The 18782-nt window shown below is 34.3% G+C and overlaps 1 protein-coding gene across 1 annotated transcript; it reads right to left on the reverse strand.

Annotated features, from left to right (window-relative positions):
- Positions 1-291: 291 nt before the first annotated feature.
- Positions 292-18254, reverse strand: slco1d1 (solute carrier organic anion transporter family, member 1D1). The gene is made up of 15 exons (XM_065274762.2): positions 18134-18254; positions 17246-17299; positions 11195-11336; positions 10772-10904; positions 10097-10218; positions 8862-9008; positions 8455-8553; positions 7140-7391; positions 6699-6863; positions 5640-5835; positions 5390-5555; positions 4909-5093; positions 3373-3437; positions 3172-3289; positions 292-1803 (listed from the first exon to the last, which is right to left on the reverse strand). The coding sequence occupies exons 1-15, from the start codon at positions 18248-18250 to the stop codon at positions 1581-1583; spliced, it is 2184 nt and encodes a 727-aa protein (XP_065130834.2). The 5' UTR covers positions 18251-18254; the 3' UTR covers positions 292-1580.
- Between the last annotated feature and the right edge of the window lie 528 nt (positions 18255-18782).

Consider the following 18782-nt stretch of genomic DNA (forward strand, 5'->3'; position numbering starts at 1 on the left):
CTGAGTCCGCTCCGACCTGTGACATTTACTTGACTATAGGTACCTAATTTTGTGATACAGGGTTGTACATTATGCATAATGCATTCTCCTGTATCACACAAAACTATTAATCCAAGCAAAATGGATAAAAGTGATCACTTGCTATCATGTCTGATTTGTGAAAATAGATTACCGCAAAATTTATTTAGTTCCATGTCATAACATACAGTCCATTTACATGCACAAATGTGAGATTCAATCCAGAATTTTACAAAACAGTGCAATGCGTTTAAAAATGACAAGGCAGGAAAATATATGCAACCTCTGTTTTTTAATATATATACTTAGAAAATAGATACAGGCTTGAAATCACTATTGTACATGACCACCAATCTCCTGACGTGACTGTAGAAGTCATAAATAAAGATTTCTTTACAGTATCGTGAAGGCTTATTTGATCTGCAATCATGTTAAATGTTTCATCAATACGTTTTCCTGTTTAATTTCATATGTAACATCCACGCTAACACTATATGTACATGTTAAAAAATAAAAGTAGAAAAATTATGGCCACACACACAGGCAGGGTTGTAACAATACAGTCCAATGTACTTTTTCTAGACCCACAATGTGTACACATCATCATAGTACAGTACATAGTCCTAGTTTAACAAAAACACAAACACATTACTACAGCTATCTCTGTGAGGACCTCGTAATGCACCCCCTTACCCAACCCAAACCATCACAACTAAGGCGTAGTTCACACTGCAGGTCTTAATGCGCAGCTCGGATTTTTTGCAGAAATCAGATATTTTGCGCTGTTGTTCACATTATTATTTAAAAGTGACTGCCATCAGTGTCATGTGCGAACTGCATACGGCCCTAAAGTGACCCTCATGCGCAGTAGACGACGTGACGTCAGATGCAACGCACTGTGTTTGCGAAAAAATAAACATGGCCGATCAGACTGAAGTCGCAATGCGATTCAGGACCACATATGAAAGTGATCTGGGTCTGATTTGAAAAACTGATTTGTCCTGTTCGGACTGTCATAAGAAAATCAAAAATGGTTTACATTTGGGCCAAAAACTCAGACTTTGGGCCAGTTTCGCCTGCAGTATGAACGTAGCCCAAGTGCCTTACCTTTTTTCTAAATTTGTGTCAACTTTTATTTGGTGTTTGAATTAAGAGACACATAAGTGCAAAAACAATACTGGGTTACATAAATATGTTACAACACTCCACAGTCTCCCCTATATTCATGATATAAGAATTTCACAATGACCTGACAGTATAACACTGTTCCTATGTAACAATGTTCTGGTGTGAGGAACCACACGATACAAACGTAGACATATGCGTAAACAAATGCTTTTCTAGTTCTTGGTTAACAGTTTGGTTTAGAGTTATTGGGTTTGATGTGAAGAAGTTTAACCTTGGCCTGTCGCAAAGTTCAACCTGCATCTAATACTTTCCTTCCATCTCAAATGCTTGATAATAAATGGACAAATTAATACAATTTCTTAACCATAATCTCGCCAAAAATAGCCATTTCTTTGGTAGATAAGACACGTTTGAAAAGTTTTGGATGAGTAACTTCAGATGGTGGTCTCCTGATCAGGATTTTCGATGCATTTTACGATAGCAGATGGGGCATTCGCACTACCATTAGTGGCTACACCAGTGCCATCCTGATTGGAAGCTTTCAGTTGTTGTTTTAAATCCAGTTTCTTTTGACGATGAGACAGTCTGTTGTACAGGAGCCCCCATATCAGGTAGGATACACTGTACAGGCCATAAATAAGACCCAGGAAAGTATTTCTGTATTGCAAAAAAAAAAAAAGATAACTTTTGTTATCTTATTTTATATTGCGTAAAATAATGTGTTTCCTGTCTGTATCTGTACGTGGTACACCAATGCTATCTCAAGGCAGTTTGTATGTATTTTATGAGGTGGCTAATTCATATTAATTCATACACTGTAAAACCCGAAAAATTCAGAGTACTCAAAAATTTTCAAAAAATCCAAAATCAAACATTTTAAGTAAAGAAAACCTAAAAAAATTAAGTTAGTCCAAACTTAAAAATTTACGTTTCATTTTGTTTAATATTTAAGTAAATTATACATAAATCTACTGTTTATTATAAGGACTGTGTACCATATATTTTTGTATACTGTACGTAAAACTTTTTACCATTTAATTTTTGTTCACAAGTCACAGAAACAGAACATGTGAAAATTTAAGAGCAATAAAAGTATGTTGAGACTGAGCTCAGTGCTGACTTTCACACAGTCATAGTTAACATGGTAAAGCAACAAATATTCGACCTACAGCCTAAGCACAGGCACTACACTTCTGAACAATGATAAGCACAAAACAAAAAAATACCAAACTCTTCTAAATCTCCAACATAATTGAATGTTTAACACTATTGAGTCTTTCTATTTATTGAAAATCACACAAAATATCACTTAATTTAAAAAAATTCTCTCGTATTGCGGGCTAATGCAAAGCATGCTGGGAACTGGAACCTCCTCAACCAATCGTGTTGATTTAACTTTAAACTGGAGTAAATTTGCAGTGCCAGACTCTTTCATAGCTTACCTGACTCATTTTACTTGAGTTTGTGGAACTTAAAATGGTGAACATTTTTAACAGGGTTGAGTTTAGTTCACTCTTTTTAAATAAGTAGATTGTACTATTCAGGTTTACATTGTACGACCGCATGAGAAGATTTTGTGTAATCACATTTGCTTTTGCCCCTGTGACGCTGGAGTTAGGGGTGGAGTTTCTTTATGGTTTTTTATGATTCACTTCATGCTTATTAATACGAATTAGCCAACTCTTAAAATACATACGAATTCTAGTGAGATCGTGCTGGATAGACTGTTAGAAATAAAGGTACAAAAGATGACACTAGGAAGGTACCCACTAGGTAAGGCTGTAGCATTTAGGTAAAAATAGGTCTCTGAGGTACCAGTATATCCGCCTGAGGTACTAATAACACTAAAGGTGTACTTTTTGAAAGGGTACCGCCCCGTGACAGCTTTGCTATCTTTATTTTGAAAGTGTTTTTTTTTTGTTATTCAAAGACAATGTCATACAGTTATTAAGTGTTTTCATGCTTGTCTCAATAAGTTTGCAATGAATATTTAATTGTTTAAAAAATCCTTGTATTTTCACTAACCTGAAAGCATCCGAGTCATAAATGCGGCACGCCCCTTGACCTCCGCATCTTTTTATGCCCCATTTCAGACACGTTCTGTCAATCAGGGCTCCGAAATAAATGGGAGGGGGGATTCCACCTAGAAAAGTTTCTCATATCAGCTACAACATTCTGGTATTTAAAAGCTAGTGTTGAAAACAATTACAAAGTAAATCCTCTTACCCAGAGTCCGAACAATCAAAGTCTGTATTCCAAGAGCCAAAGACTTTAGTTCGGGGTTTATTGATCTAAAAAAAGTATAGTCATGAGAACATGCATTTATTTAACTTAACAAAAAAATCAAGATAGCTATTCTATTTCAAAAGTTGGTTTAAATTCATTGGTCATGGTTGTGAAATATCGTCAGTGTATCTGTGTACTAAGGGTTTCATTGTTCACTGTTTATTGTTCATGTCCATGTTTCTTGTTTTGACCATTGTGCCTGTTTCATTGGATTCCTGTTTTCGAGATTAACCTTTTGTCTTTTGCCTGGTTGGACTGTTTTTGGTTTTTTGAATGTACAGTATCTGCCTGCCTTTCATTCACCCTTTATTGCCTGCTGATTTGAAATGTTTGCTGTGTTGTTTTTAATAAACTTTCTGCACTTGGATTCTACACCGCATCTCCCCCTCATTACAGCTATGGTACACTTATAAAAATAAAGGTGCTACTTCTTCACAGTGATGGAGAGACATTTTCCTCCTACATTCCCATACAGCAAAAAATTATATTTTCTAATGTAATTTTATATATATTTAAAAATATACAAAAATGTCCAAAAAATAAATTTATTGTTAAATATATGTCAAAGCTTTTAAATCCATGTCCCATAAAAGAAAATTTTTGTTTTATAGACCGTTTCAGCAGTAACAACATAAACAAGCGGCTGTCGCGGTCCGCACATAACTTCCGGTAAACTCCGCTAAGAATAAATAACAACAAAGTTCTTTAAACATAGTTTATCTATATAACAAGCAAACAAAACAACACATATATTACCTAGGAAACCAAAACATTTGTTATTTTCGACGAGGCATTTGTTCAAGAGATCAGTTTAGCAACTAGTCAGACCATTAAAAAAACGAAACCGGAAGTAAGGTTCGGATCCAGACGTGTATCACGTGCGTCCGATGAAACCGTCTATACATATTTTATAAACTTTTTTTGGCCAGGAAAAATATATTTTTGCTATATTGGATGTAAAATTAGAAATGTATTCATTGTCCCTGAAATATGTAACGAATAACTGACGACTGGCCGTTGAATTATTCGAAAAATAATGCACACCCATAGGTGTGCATTATTTTTTAATACTTCAACGGCCTGGAGTCAATTATTCCGCTTATACTTAGAAAATAAATTAAAATAAATGTTATATAGATACACTATATAGACTAAAGTATTTGGACATTCCCTTCTATTAAACATATGTATCTATTCCAGTAATTCCCAATCAAGACAAATATTAATGCTATACCACATAAGTCCAAAGGTGTTAATTTGGGTTCAGGTTTGGACTTTATCCAGACCAGTAAAGTTCTTCCACACTAGACTGAAGCAAACCTTGCTTTGCGCGTAGGGGCATTGTTATGTCAGAAAGGACTATGACAAAACTTTTGCTAAAAATGAAAAGTATCCGAACCTGTTGATTAGAAGTGGTTGTCCCAATACTTTTTTTCATTTAGTGTATGTTGTTGCAATGTTGTGTACATTTATTACCTGAGTAAAATGATGTAACTTGGTGTGGCTCCACAGGCAGAGACAAAGGCACCTATAACTGACACACCCATGTAGATTTTAAACATGAAGTCGCAGTCTGCCTTGCGGGAGCATTGGCCCAACACTGCTGACATGTTTGCATAGGTAAGAGGTGACTCTCGAATACAGGTGCAGTTGTGAAAAACCTATAAAAAGAGTGAGACTGTTAGCTATCAAGCAAGTACCTGTTTTAGATATTCACAATGTAGAAAAACAAATGTCGTCTAAGTCCTGGTAATTATCCTGTGCCTTGTTCTTATTGTTTCTTAACCAATTAAAATACTTTATAAAACATTAATTTTAAAACACAAATTCAACTATCTTAACCTTTAATCCTTTGTTAAAGGTTATAACCGCTATACTGTAAGAACAGATGTACATACTATACCATCACACGGGTCACATAAGGAAGGGTATGTCCGGAAAGGTATGGATAGCTTACCATGTCCTTTCCGATCCCAGTAGAGGTCTGGCAGCCAGCAAGGCAGGGGGAGGCATAGGTGAGGCCATTGGAGGAACAGATAGGATCCCAGTGCTTGAGAGAACAGGAACAGCCCACATTACACTGAGAGATCAGAGTATTCTGCTGGTAGGACAGCGCTGGAGTTCTGTCACAAATACATTGTTAGGTCTATTAACCTCTAAGTCGCTACACAAAATCAACACAATGCATTTAGGAAGGTTATAGTTACCCCGCATAGGACACTGTAAGTCCAGCAACCTGTGAATTGTCACACTTCAGGAAATATTGTACCAGCAGAGAACAAAAGGCAAGAAGCGATGCACCGATGGCGATCTTGGCCGCTCCAAGAACATTTATTTTGTACCTTTTCATTATAAAACCTCCTGTGATAATTCCTAAGGCAACAGCTGGTAGATTCATTATGCCTGGCAAGACAAAAGATGATTTTTTTCAGACAAGAATTCAGGTATATTTGTGGTAGAATTATAGTTTTGTTAATCGTAGTTTTGGATTGATAGTTTTGCAGCTTAATTTGCTATTACAAGCCTGGGGAAATAACAAGGTGCATTTTAGATTTACAGCTCATGTTTCTACAATTATACAGCTTACAATAATCAAATAATTTCTACCTGTATCCCAATTCAGGTAACAGGGTAGACATCCATAGTAAAATGTATTGTTACATGTAGTTACGTTCCTGGATTCTGATCCTTTTTAACAATATATATAAGCAATAAGGTACAAAGTATTTTTACTAGGGCCGTCAATCGATTAAAATATTTAATCTAGAATAATCGCATTGTCATGAGTTAACTCGTGATTAACCACGCATTTTTTCTGTTCTAAATTTACCTAAATTTAACACTTTTCAAGTTCTTAAAACTCTTTATAGCAATGCATATAACTAAAGAAAGGTTGTTTTAGCACTTTGTACTGGAGTGAATGGGGATACATGAGTACCAAACTTAAATGGGAAATCCCCAAATTGCAGGTAGAAGTTTGTAGGCGAGTTTCTCATAAATTGTATTCATGATTTTGCAGCATCCACTCACAAAAGTTTTGATATATTTATGGTAGGAAATTTACAAAATATATTCATGAAACATGATCTTTAAAATTGACTGTTGGTATTAAAAAAATTATAAATTTTTTGCTTTTTCTACAAATATACCCATGCGATTTATGATTTTTGTGGTCATCTTCTTGTTTAGAAGACCTCACTATAAATCATAGACAACACCAAACAGGAAATCACAACTGGAAGTAACTGTGAAAAGGGTAAACCCACCTATCAGAAAGATTGCTCTTGATGCTGATTGGCCATAGATTTGCTCCATGAACTTTGGCTTAAACGTGATCATTCCTATAAAACCATTCACTTGCACTAAAGATGTGCATATGATGAGGATGTAAACTGAGTTGCTGAAGAGTTTCTTCAACGATGGCAGAAAATCTAGAAAATATCAAGAATTTAGTAGTATGACAGAGTCATTACTATCAAAAATATAGGTACAAAGCTGTCACTGGGGCAGTACCCTTTAAAAAGGTCCTAATATGTACCATTTAGGTACAAATATGTACCTTTTAAATGTACATATTGGCAGTTCAAAGTACTAATATGCACTCTTTGGGTACAAAGGTGTACCTTTTGAAAGGGTACTTTCCCAGTGACAACTTTTTGACCTTTATTTCTGAGAGTGTACACTTGCAAACAAATCATATAAAGTACCTTTAGCCATAGCCATCATGGAGACCTCAGGTGGTTTGGAACTGTCTTTGTTGTTGTCGGGAACGAAAGTGTCCTGTTCACCCTCCTGAGCATTTGATTTTTTTTCAGGTTCAGTCTCGCCCTGCTTAACAAGAGACTTGGGAAGAAACCAGAAGGGAATTCCGGCGAGTAACATCACCACACCTGTTATCAAAAAACCCAGCCACCAGGCGCCAACCCAACGCGAGTCCTTATAGCTGATAGTGATGGAATCTAGTAAAGAAAGAAGATATACAATTTAAAGCATTTGAACACTTAGGTCTCCTTTTGAAATCACATCCTTATTGTGGCATAAACTGTGATTAATCACATGCATATTGTAAAAATAATTTTTGTTAAACTTTTTTTGTCATCATTTACTATATGCCACAATGTAAGCATGTTTGTTTTCTAGAAATTTAACCCACAACCTTGGTTCTGCTAACAAAATGCTCCACTGACTGAACTACACATTTTTGGTGAAATGTTTTGTGTTGAAAAATGTGTCCTGCTAGCCATTGTCTTTTCATATCACCCAAGTTAGGAGTTATATAGAGGTCAAGTTATTTTTTACCCAAACAACACTAAACATTTATAACATACCTGTATATGCTTTACCATAAAACGGTGTAACCCATAACCCTGAACACAATGACTAAACCCCTAAATGGTGAAAATATGTCATGCTTTATCTTAAAGCCAAGTCACTTTTTAAAACAGAGGTCATATAACAATATGTTTTACTGGGTTGGTGGGGCAAACTAAGGGCTAACACAGAGTTAATCTTTAAAATTGTTTCACATGAACTCTGACGTCTCACACAATTCATGTTTAGCAAATATGGAAACAGACAATAGTATTGAAACTCATTACTGAAAGGTGAGGGACTAATTTAAATGTATCGGTCTTTATGTATAAGGACATAGAGTTGAAAAATTTTAAGAAATGCATCTGAATATTGGCCACTGTTTTTTATCCTAATAAATGTTATCCTAAGTTTTGTTCTTATCCTGTAATTCATATTTTAGTATAGAAGCACTGGACATTTTTAAAAAGTTTTACAGAGACATGCAAAGCTTGAGGCTTTAATAAAGTATTAAAATGTATATGAACTAATGCTGTGTTTAAGAGATAACAGAGTGGGAAAACCCATGCAGTGATGCAAGCATACATTTATATGAGTCTTTATCAGTTCAAGTAAAAAAGCAAACAAAAATAGGATTGCCATCCTCAGTGGCCAAACATGCAAATACTGGTAAAAAATCTGATTGGTTAAAGTCCGCTGAAAGAGCGTTACCTAAGTCCACTGCTCCGATGTCCACATAAAGTTTGGCACAGAAAGAACCCAGCATAAATCCAAACATGGGTCCTATAATTCCCACAGTCTGAATGCAAGCTGAAAAGAATAAGAGAGTAATAAATATCATTGTCTGATTGTTTATATGACCACACACACATTGTAAATTAAAATAGTAAGCAATTTAACTAAAAAAAAAATGATTGAAATTCATTGAATGATGTAATTTAGTTGGAATTAATGGTCTGTAAAAAACATATCGCTCATTTGCTGTGTAGTATTTGCTAATTACTCAAGTTTACACATTAGTTAAACTGACCAGGGATTATAATGTAACTACTAGGTTATTATAAAACTTAAATGTGTGGGAGAACTGTGTAGTATTTTAAATAAGTTATCAATCATACCCAAGTAAAATGCAGTGTTTTCCTCTTTTGAGAAGTCATCTAAGTAGGACAACCCAAGAGGCATGACAGGCGTCTCTCCGATCCCACGAAGCATGTTCCCGAGAAAGACATAGACCCATAAGGATGAACCTGCAGCTTTCTCACACTCTGCAAGACCGAAAACATAACAATCAGACAACTACAGACATGACTCTAGACAAGTGAATAAAGTCTACTCGGTTACATTTTAGGCACATCAAAAGAAGTAGTTAAAACATGAGAAGCTACATTAGCAATCTAGTGTGACAGGACAGTGTTGTTGTGTTGTGGGTAGTAAAATCATATTACAAGCCAAACATTTTCTTTTTTAATTTGATGTCACAGCTCCATTCACTGCAGGATTTTGTATGCATGTCTTTAATATATGTGTGAAAATTGTATATACATACAGTACTGCAGTGGGCGGTTCTAGGATTTTATTCTTAGGGGGGCTTAGCCCTGATGATGTGAAGAGAGCATTATGATGGCTTTTTGTAAATTGGGACCAGTATTATTATTTTAATAAATTCATATAGGCTGCATATATTATTTTCCCATACATTTCCAAGCCCTTACGATTTTTGATTTATCTTAATAAAAAAAAAAAATTACACAGTTTTAGTAATGGTAACCAAAACTTTTAAACAGCTATAAAAGATATTCATTACTATTCATTATTGTGTATTTTATCGCCTCCTTATAATTTAAAAAACGTTATATATCCATCTATAAAAGCCAACGTGTCACTGAATTTTTTGTGTTTTATATAAAAAAAAATCTCTGTCTAGAACCAGCCCTGCAGTACTGTACAGTAGAGGTGAGTGGGGCAAAAACTAATGCAGGTTTAATTGTAACCCAGCCAGGGTTGATCCAACTTTTATGCGTCACTTTGCTCAGCATTTGACATTTATTTTTAACACACGGAGACGTGCAGATGAACAAAACTGCAAGAAAGGTGTTTACATGCAACGCCAAATCATGGTAATGAGCAAAAATCTACTTTATCTGTGCCGATCCTTTTTACTTACGCCGTTTATGGGCATTCCAGATGAAAGAAAACCATTTACATGTTTAACATGACCTCGCACATTTTTGGAGTTTGCATGTAAATACACTCACTGGCATTCAAGTGAAATTACTGAACCTAAACACAAGAATGCTCATTTACAAGAAAATATGTCAGACGCTCTTCATATGTATATATATATAGACCTTACCAGCTTGACTTTCCGCTGTGGGAGGTTCATTATCTCCTGTAAGACTGCCATTGGCTAAGCAGGGCAGGGCACTCTCTGTTCCATTGGTTGTTGAATGTGAAATTGTTGTCTCATATTTATACCTGTGGGCAACACACACATTTTTTCCTATAATTTGTTTTATTCACTTTTATAATAACATATTTTGTGTTAATTTAGCAGAAATTCACTTGGGAGACTCTAACTGAAACCAGTACTCTCAAATGGAACTCAGTGGATACTGTAAACGGTGTGCCTACCATCTATGATCAAAATATATTTGTTTGTGTTTAAAAAAATAACAACATGAGGTTGAGTAAATAATGATAGAATTTTCATTTTAGGGTAAGCGATCCCTGTAAAGTAATACAATTAGGGCTGTCAAAAGATTAATCGCGATTAATTGCATACAAAATAAAACCTGTAAAGAAACATTTACATATATTATATTATATACATTTGAAAAATTATACATAAACATTTTTCTTACATTTATACATGTATATCTGTATTTATATATACATAATAATTACACACAATAAACACACAAATATATTATTTGAACATAAACTTTTATTTTGTATGCGATTAATCACGATTAATCTTTTGACAGCCCTAAATAGAATCATTAAAGTAGATTTTTCAGCACAAACTTACAGTCCTTGGAAGAAATGTGGCATTGCTGTTATTAAGGATCCCAGAGCCATGATTAAGCATCCAACTCCTATAAGACGCGGTCTGTGAAGCTTAGCACCAAAGTAACTGACAAAAGCTATTACAAGCAGATTACCTGAGAAGAACAATAAAATATATCAGACATTTTAATTTCCTGTATAACAAAACAGACTTGATTACTGTATTAGAGTTTGTGGCTCCTAAAATTGGGCCACAGGAAGTACTGTATTTTAACCTAAACATGACTTTCTAAGACATTTGTTATCTGTTAAATTTCATTTGCGAAGAACATCATTTGTGATTTTAGGGGAACTGACTGACTGGACAGTATATAGATTTGTTATATTTAATATTTTGAATTGAATGCAGACATACATGCAGGCAAAACATTATTTTAATTCTTACCAATTTCAAAACTTCCATCAATGAAGCCTATGAGCGAGCTGGGAATGTCAAAGCGTCTCTCGATCTGAGTGATGGAGCTTTTCATATAGCTGCCTTGAAACGCTTTGGCAAAGTACACAACGGACATGGCAACCAGAAACATCTTTGGGAGTGAACACACACACACACACACACACACATTTTGTTGTAATTTCAAGTAACAAAAATTCAGAAGCAATTGTGCTTTTCCATTGCGTAGTACGACGCAGCTCAGCACGTTGTGGTTCAGCTAAATTCCTTTACTTTGCCTCGGTTTGTTTTTCCACTGCAGTTTGGTACCGGGAACTTGATGACGAAAGCTAGATGACAACATTACTTGTTGTTTGCTGAATGGCAAATACAGGTAAGCTAAGCCATTTTGGTGCCCTACGAATATTTCCGGTAACACTTTATTTTATGGTGTCTTTGTTACACATGTTACATGCAATTATTATAGTAATAACAGTTAATTACGCATTATTACATGCAACTAATCCTAAGCCAAACACTTAACCTAACCCCAACCCTATAGTAAGTACATGTTGTTGATGATTATTACTTAGTACTTAAATATATAATTACACTGTAACAGTGATACTGTAAAATAAAGTGTAACCATAATTCCTTTATGATGCCCCCCACCCGGACCCCAATAATTTTTTTGTTGTTGTTTTGCCAGTTTAACTTTTTACTAAACATATAACTCAATACCAATAACACAATAGCAGCATCACAGTAGCCTACAGTATAAAACGTAAAGGTGCAGTGTGTAGATTTTAGTGGTGACGTTAGGTATTGCACCTCTCCCTTTCGAAGCACATAGAGAAGCTACGGAAAAACATGTCACTGTTTGAGACAACATATGGCGCTTTTCCATTGCATAATACCCCACGGTTTGGTTTGGTTTAGTTTGGGTCGGGTCAGCTTACTTTTGGGAGCTTTTCCATTGGGTGCAGTACGTAGTACCCAATACTTTTTTTCGTATCACCTCAGGTGGGTTCCAAGCGACCCGAGCTGATACCAAACGTGACGCAAAAACACAGTAGATCACTGATTGGTCAATCGTCACTAAGCATCATCGCTATAATGTTAATATTAGCTTTACCTTTAGTGCTAGCTTGCGCTGTCTCGAGGAAAAATGTTGTCATCTGTGCTCTGCTATAAGTTCCCAAACTCCCTTTTAGCGATGAAAAACATCCACAGGTTGAGAATCAGGAACACCATAACATTTTTTGGTTACACTTTATTTTGATAGTCCACTTTAGACATTCTACTAACTATAAACAACTTTGCAACTACATGTCAACTAACTTTCAATAATTTGCAACTATACGTCAACTAACTGTCATTAGAGTATTAGTAGACTCTAATGGTTGGGGTTAGGGAAGAGGTTTGGGTTAGTGGAATAAGTTGACATGCACCTGCAAAGATAATTATAGTCAGTTGAAAGTCTGTTGAGATATCATCACAATAAAGTGTTAGTAGATATTAAGCAGACAATCTACTAATTCTCTAAAGATTGGTAGTTGATAAGTAGTTGCAAAGTTACTTATAATTAGTAAAATGTCTAAAGTGGACTATCGAAATAAAGTGTTACCCATTTTTTTCCAAACTTGCAGTTTGTTGCGTAACATTCACAACAAGCACGTCAGCATTATATGCTTAAATGCAACTTCAATGAGGCTCAGCGGAGTGCGTCAACTACTGACGCCACGGGTGTTTAACCCTTGTATTGTGTTCGATTTTTGTGACGATTTTGATGGACCGGGTCAAATTGACCCACATTGGATTCAATGCAATTCCTTAAATATCACATTATGAAAAACAAGAAGGAATTAGGTATGAACAAAACCATTTTAGTATCAGTCTTTGTCACACATTACAAACATTTAAAATTAAAAAGTATGATTTAAAAAAAATGCATTTAACCACAATTTTTAACATGTTTGTTTTAACAAATGTTGCACAAAAACTGTTGCAACATTTAACATTTTAAATTTTAATTCAACATGTTTTTTTTAACATACCTATGTTTAAGACATCCTAAATGAACTATTTAATATTGCTTTGAAATGAAATGAAGCTTTTCTTTTTCTAAATAGGCTCATATTTTGTTCTTGAGGCTCATTGTACAAATTCAAGAAATCACTGTTTACATGATCTGCATACATGAAGCATGTTCTTTCTGACTTCTTGCATTTTACACAAATGGTGCTTATTTTGGTGTCATGTTTTATGGGGCACAGCTAGCATCACCTGTATTCACCTCTGGATTTTCTGTGGGTCCGAATTCATCAGCTATACATAGTATTTCATTTACATTGAAAATAGAAATGATAGTTTACATTTACTTTTCTGTGTCTGAGGAAGTCTTTATCAGTACAAAAAAGTGGGAAAAGCTCACTTTTCCCTTTCCAGGGTAGTAAAACACCAAAATATATGCAATAAATGTATTTAATTTGTGTCTGTACAGTTGCCTTGGAACAAACAAATATGGGTCAAATTGACCCACGAACATCAAAATCGTACCAAAAATCATTATTTGTGCTAAAAAAAAACACTTCAAAACACATCAGTGTATCCTAACTTTGCATGCATGTTCATGGCCCTAAATGAGAAAAAGTGACAAAATTTCTGGAAGAAAACTTTAACTTAAGTAGTATTTCATATAAATTGTAAATAGAAATTATAGCTCACTTTTACCATCCGTGTCTGTAAAAGTATTTTCAGTACTCAAAATAGTGAGGAGAAGCATTTTTACCCCCATTTTAGGGTAGGTAAACACCAATATAACAACAAACACTAAAAATATATATTTAATTTAGGTCTATACAGTTGCTTTGGCGCAAAACAAAATGCGGGTCAAATTGACCCGCGAACCTCAAAATCGTTACAAAATTGTTTTGGTACACTTCAAAACATATCAGCATGTCTAAACTTTGCATGCATGTTCATGGCCATAAATGAGAAAAAGTCACAAAATTTCAAGAATAGAATCACAGGTTAACTGGTTTATCCGACAGCTTAAAAATCAAAACGGGTCAAATTGACCCGGAACATAATATGAGGGTTAAACCGAAACTATCAAGAGAGATAGAGGTAACCTCAGTGATAAACGTGATGCGCAAACAGCTAACTGGAAAAGCTAACCACGCCAAAGTGAAGTGAGCTGACCCGACCCAAACTAAACTAAACCGTGGGGTACTATGCAATGGAAAAGCGCCATTAGTGATGCACTTTGTTGAGCAGTTTGTCCGTTTAGGGCTACTTTAGAAACAAAATGGCGGCTTTCATGTAAGGGGACCCGCAGCTTATGTAGATATAAACGGCTCAATCTAAGGTAATAAAAACAATACAGTTCATTTTGTCAGGTCTTTAAAGTACACTGAAAACATAGTTATCTATATTATATTGCATTGCTGTTAAAAGATCCTTCGGAAATTTACACACTGCACCTTTAAGAACAATAAAAAGAAATAGTAAAATCTTCACAGCTTTGCTGACTTTGTAAACGTTAAATAGCCAACACACACTACACATTTGAAAGTGCAAACTTTTCTTCAGTAAATATAAAAATTAAATAATATATAAATATAAAATGTCATTATGAATGATATAAAGCAAACATTACTGTTGAATTCTGTGCATTATTGCACTTCATTTTATTTTATTATGCTTTTATATTAGAATTTTTTTTTAGCTGTTCTAAATAGCCTACTGTGTTTACAAAGTAAGTCAATTTTGTGTCCTCTGAATCTTTGTTTTATTTAAGAAGATTGGCTATTCTTGTTTGTTATTATTGCTGATTGTTCATTTATTCAAAGTGACATTTAATTTGGGAAAAACATGTCTGGATTATTTTGATAATATATTTAACAGGAATTGTTACCCTACCATATGTACTTCACTGACTGCTAACGTTACTGAGAAAGTATTAATATCCGTCACGTCAAAATAAACCATAAACTAAGTTATAAAATATAACTACATATTTTGTTAACATTAAGGTCAGCAAGTTTGAGGAGCAACAATGATGCTTGTAGTGACGCCTCGCTCTGACCAATCAGTGATTTAAAGTGTTTACACGCCACGTTTTAGTATTGGTACGACTCGCTCAGAACCTCACTCAATGTAGTGCTAAAAAAGTACCAGGTACTAGGTACTGTACACAGCGGAAAACCCCCAAAAGTGAGCTGAACTGAGTCATATTATGCGATGGAAAAGTGTGTAGTGCATCAGTATGTAGCCTACTCACTGCAGCTAAATGCAATGCCATAGCTAATCTTGTGTCTTACACAAAACTTTTTTCAAAAATTGTTCCAAATTGCCAAACACTCTTAAAATAAAAAGATGTTTCTATCTATTTATGTCATGTTCACAATGACATAAATAGAACCATGGTGATACCTTACCGGTTTACTTTAGTACCTTTATACAACACATTGAAATGTTGTATCTTTTGTGGTACAATATTATACTCTAAGGACATATTAAGGAACATATTTTGTACCAGTTAAATTTTAGGGGTACAAAACAGTTAAAGGGTAACTGTACCTTTAAAGGTACACAATAGATCCTTAAGATACAGTAATGTACCCCAAAGGTACAACATTGTATTATGTTTAGTATTTCTGCAAAAGGCACAAAATGGGTACAATCCCAGCGACACATAAGTCTTGTATAATTTATTTCTGACAGTGTATGGCATCGGTGTGAGTAACCTTTAGAGCACCTTTTTTATTAAAAGTGAAGCAGTTTCCAGCTTGGCTCTCACTGGCTGCGTGTTATTTTTCGTAATTAAAAATTGTAATAAAAAAAAAAAATGTATATGTTGGCATAGTTATATCTTCCCCACATTTTGTCAAATCTTCTAGATTCTAGAATCTAAAGTTAGTTTATTTTGTTTTATACCATGGGTCTGTTGAATGCTGTATTCTGATTGGCTGAGAAATGTTCTGTGGGAATGCATTAATTTCTGATAACCGCACACCTAACTTGTCAAATGTCGGCACCAGAGTAATGTTTGTGGTAACCGTGGTAAGAGGAACAATTACTTATTTGTTTACTTCATTGGATGTAGGTGAAAAAAATCTTGGCACACTAAAATATTATTGTTCATATTTTAAAGTTCATAAACAATAGGTAATAGCAGTAACAGCCTTAGCAGACACCAATAAAAATACCAGAGCAGATATTACCTTTCAGATGTGATTTATGTCAGTCTTGAAAGACCATATAAATACTAGATTATATCCAGTCACTGTGTCTACCGACAAAGTACTTTGTTGAAAGGATAAGCAATGCAATTGACGAACAGCAAAAAATATGAATTATTGAAGATTTAAAGCAATAGTTTGGGTCAGAAGTCATACATGGTAACTATTCTAATTGTTATATTCAATTATATTCCATTTAGTTGTCTATTTTAATCTGATTTTAATCATCAACAACCCACAAAACTTTAACCTTGCCCCAGTGACCTGACAGAGATACTATAACATTCTAGTAGAGTATTGCTGTTTTTTTTATTTATGTTTGTGTAATTTTTTTACTTAAGATAAATCCTAAAAGTAGACTAGAGTAAGGCCTTATTTGTTAGCACATCCAAACTCAAAACAAACTTTGCACAAAAAAGTTTTTGATGCTTAAGCCACACTTATAAAATGCAATGGCAAACCAACAAGTGGCACAGTTTACTTTTCTAAATTCAGGATTTTTTCGGATACAATTTAGTTTATCACATGAACAATGTACCACTATTGACTGATATTCAAAAAGTGTCCAAATACTTTATAATAAACAATATATCTGTTTTATTACTTGTGCTATCTGAAATAAATACCATTTGCCATCAAATTTAACAACATTCATGCATTTATCATTTGTAAAGTACATGCACAAATACTCTTTGTAGTTGCTGGAAACTAAATCTCATCAAGAAGAGAACTGCACTATAGATCTAGAGATGGGATTAAATGGACTGTTACCAGCTCTTTGACCACAAGGGAGCTAAAGAAAACGATGCATCATTACCTTTAATTTGGAGCAGCATGGCTCTCGTGCCTTCTTTTCCACACTCATGATGCCCTGAAAGCAAATGATAAAAATGAGAGATTATTCAAAAGTGCAGAACATCACAGCATTTTTCCAGTATCCATTGTTCACAGGAATAAGAAAACATCATATGAGGGGGAAAGACCCCTAAGGGTGGAGCTGAGAGGGGAGTTTAGAAATTGCACCACATTTCCTGCAAGAGGAAGGGTGTTTAGAAAAAAATCAAAGTTTTCTAATCGTAGACAAACATTGTCCTCAGCATCAAACCAACATAAACAATGCAACGTGAGGTGAGGAGCTAAGGGATTTCTTAAACAACCCACTAAAATGTTTGATGCTTCTTCAAAAGCAAAGAGTCTAGGGGAGCTGGGGCTAGTTGTCACAGTGAGAAGATATCACAAGGACTATGTTTCTGTAATTGTAAGTTTTAAAGTCTAAATACAATTTAACGTTTATTAAAATAATTGCAATAGCATGCCTGTAGCTAAATTGGTAGAGCATTGTTTATTACCCAGTTTATTGGGGCAATTTGCAAAAACTATAAATGATTTAATTGTTTAATTGTATGCTAAAATTGTCAGTGATGTAAGTTATTGTTCACATTTTGGTATGATAAAGCCTGATAAAGACATTTCTTAATTGTTAAACTGTTTTGCAATAAAGCCAGGCAGTTTGCATTTCCCATTGTGACAACTTACCCCATAGAGTTTTTGTTAAATTGGCAATAAATAATATATCATGAAGATAATTTTAATACAAATTACACAAATGATACATAAAAGAAGGTATTAAAAAGATGAAGACATTTTAACTAAACATCAAGAGACTTAATATATAAGGTAATATATAAAGAGAGCTCAACTGTACCTGTGCTGTGTGTCTGTTCCCCTCAAAATGGATGGAAGATGAGGAGACTTTGCTCACAGGTAAAGCCTTATCATTCGATGTTATAACATTTAATCTAATCAGTAACCAAACAGTCATGACCATTTGCTGATTATGTCAAAAGATCACTTACAGAAGACACACCAGACAAACAAACATGCTCTCTCACACAGTGGCAGTCAGGGCTTTCACTGCAATGGCTGTACTGAGAAATCACCTTTCACTCCAGTTCAAAAGCTCTATATGATTGCAAAACATTTAAATGTTTAAAGGAAAAGCCGATGCCTGGAAAGGATTTCCCAAAGTAAACTCTCTCCTCTAAATGCAAATTTCTTATCTCATTATTACTAACAATTATTATCAACATTATTAACATATCATTATTATATCACTTATTAATAACAATTGAAAAAAAAATATTAAAGACTAATTAAATTAAATTAAAACAAATAACTAGTTAAATTTTTTAAAAACATGACATAAATAAAGAAATATTAAAGAAATATTTATAAACAACTAAATAAATAAATATTTAAAAAATATTAAAGACTAATTAAAATTAAATTAAAACAAATAACTACACTCTCAGAAATAAAAGTACAAAACTGTACCTTTTCTGTCACTGGGGCTG

Source organism: Paramisgurnus dabryanus, chromosome 1 (assembly GCF_030506205.2).
Source record: "Paramisgurnus dabryanus chromosome 1, PD_genome_1.1, whole genome shotgun sequence".
NCBI classification, from domain to species: domain Eukaryota; kingdom Metazoa; phylum Chordata; class Actinopteri; order Cypriniformes; family Cobitidae; genus Paramisgurnus; species Paramisgurnus dabryanus.

Bases quoted from the DNA above. Each gene is read 5' to 3' on its own strand.
- slco1d1 (XM_065274762.2), bottom strand. From the start codon at position 18,250: ATGACTGTTTGGTTACTGATTAGATTAAATGTTATAACATCGAATGAT. The intron at 17,300-18,133 runs GTACAGTTGAGC...ATTTGCTTTCAG, and splicing joins GGAACAGACACACAGCACAG to GGCATCATGAGTGTGGAAAA. The intron at 6,864-7,139 runs GTACTTTATATG...GATATTTTCTAG, and splicing joins CATGATGGCTATGGCTAAAG to ATTTTCTGCCATCGTTGAAG.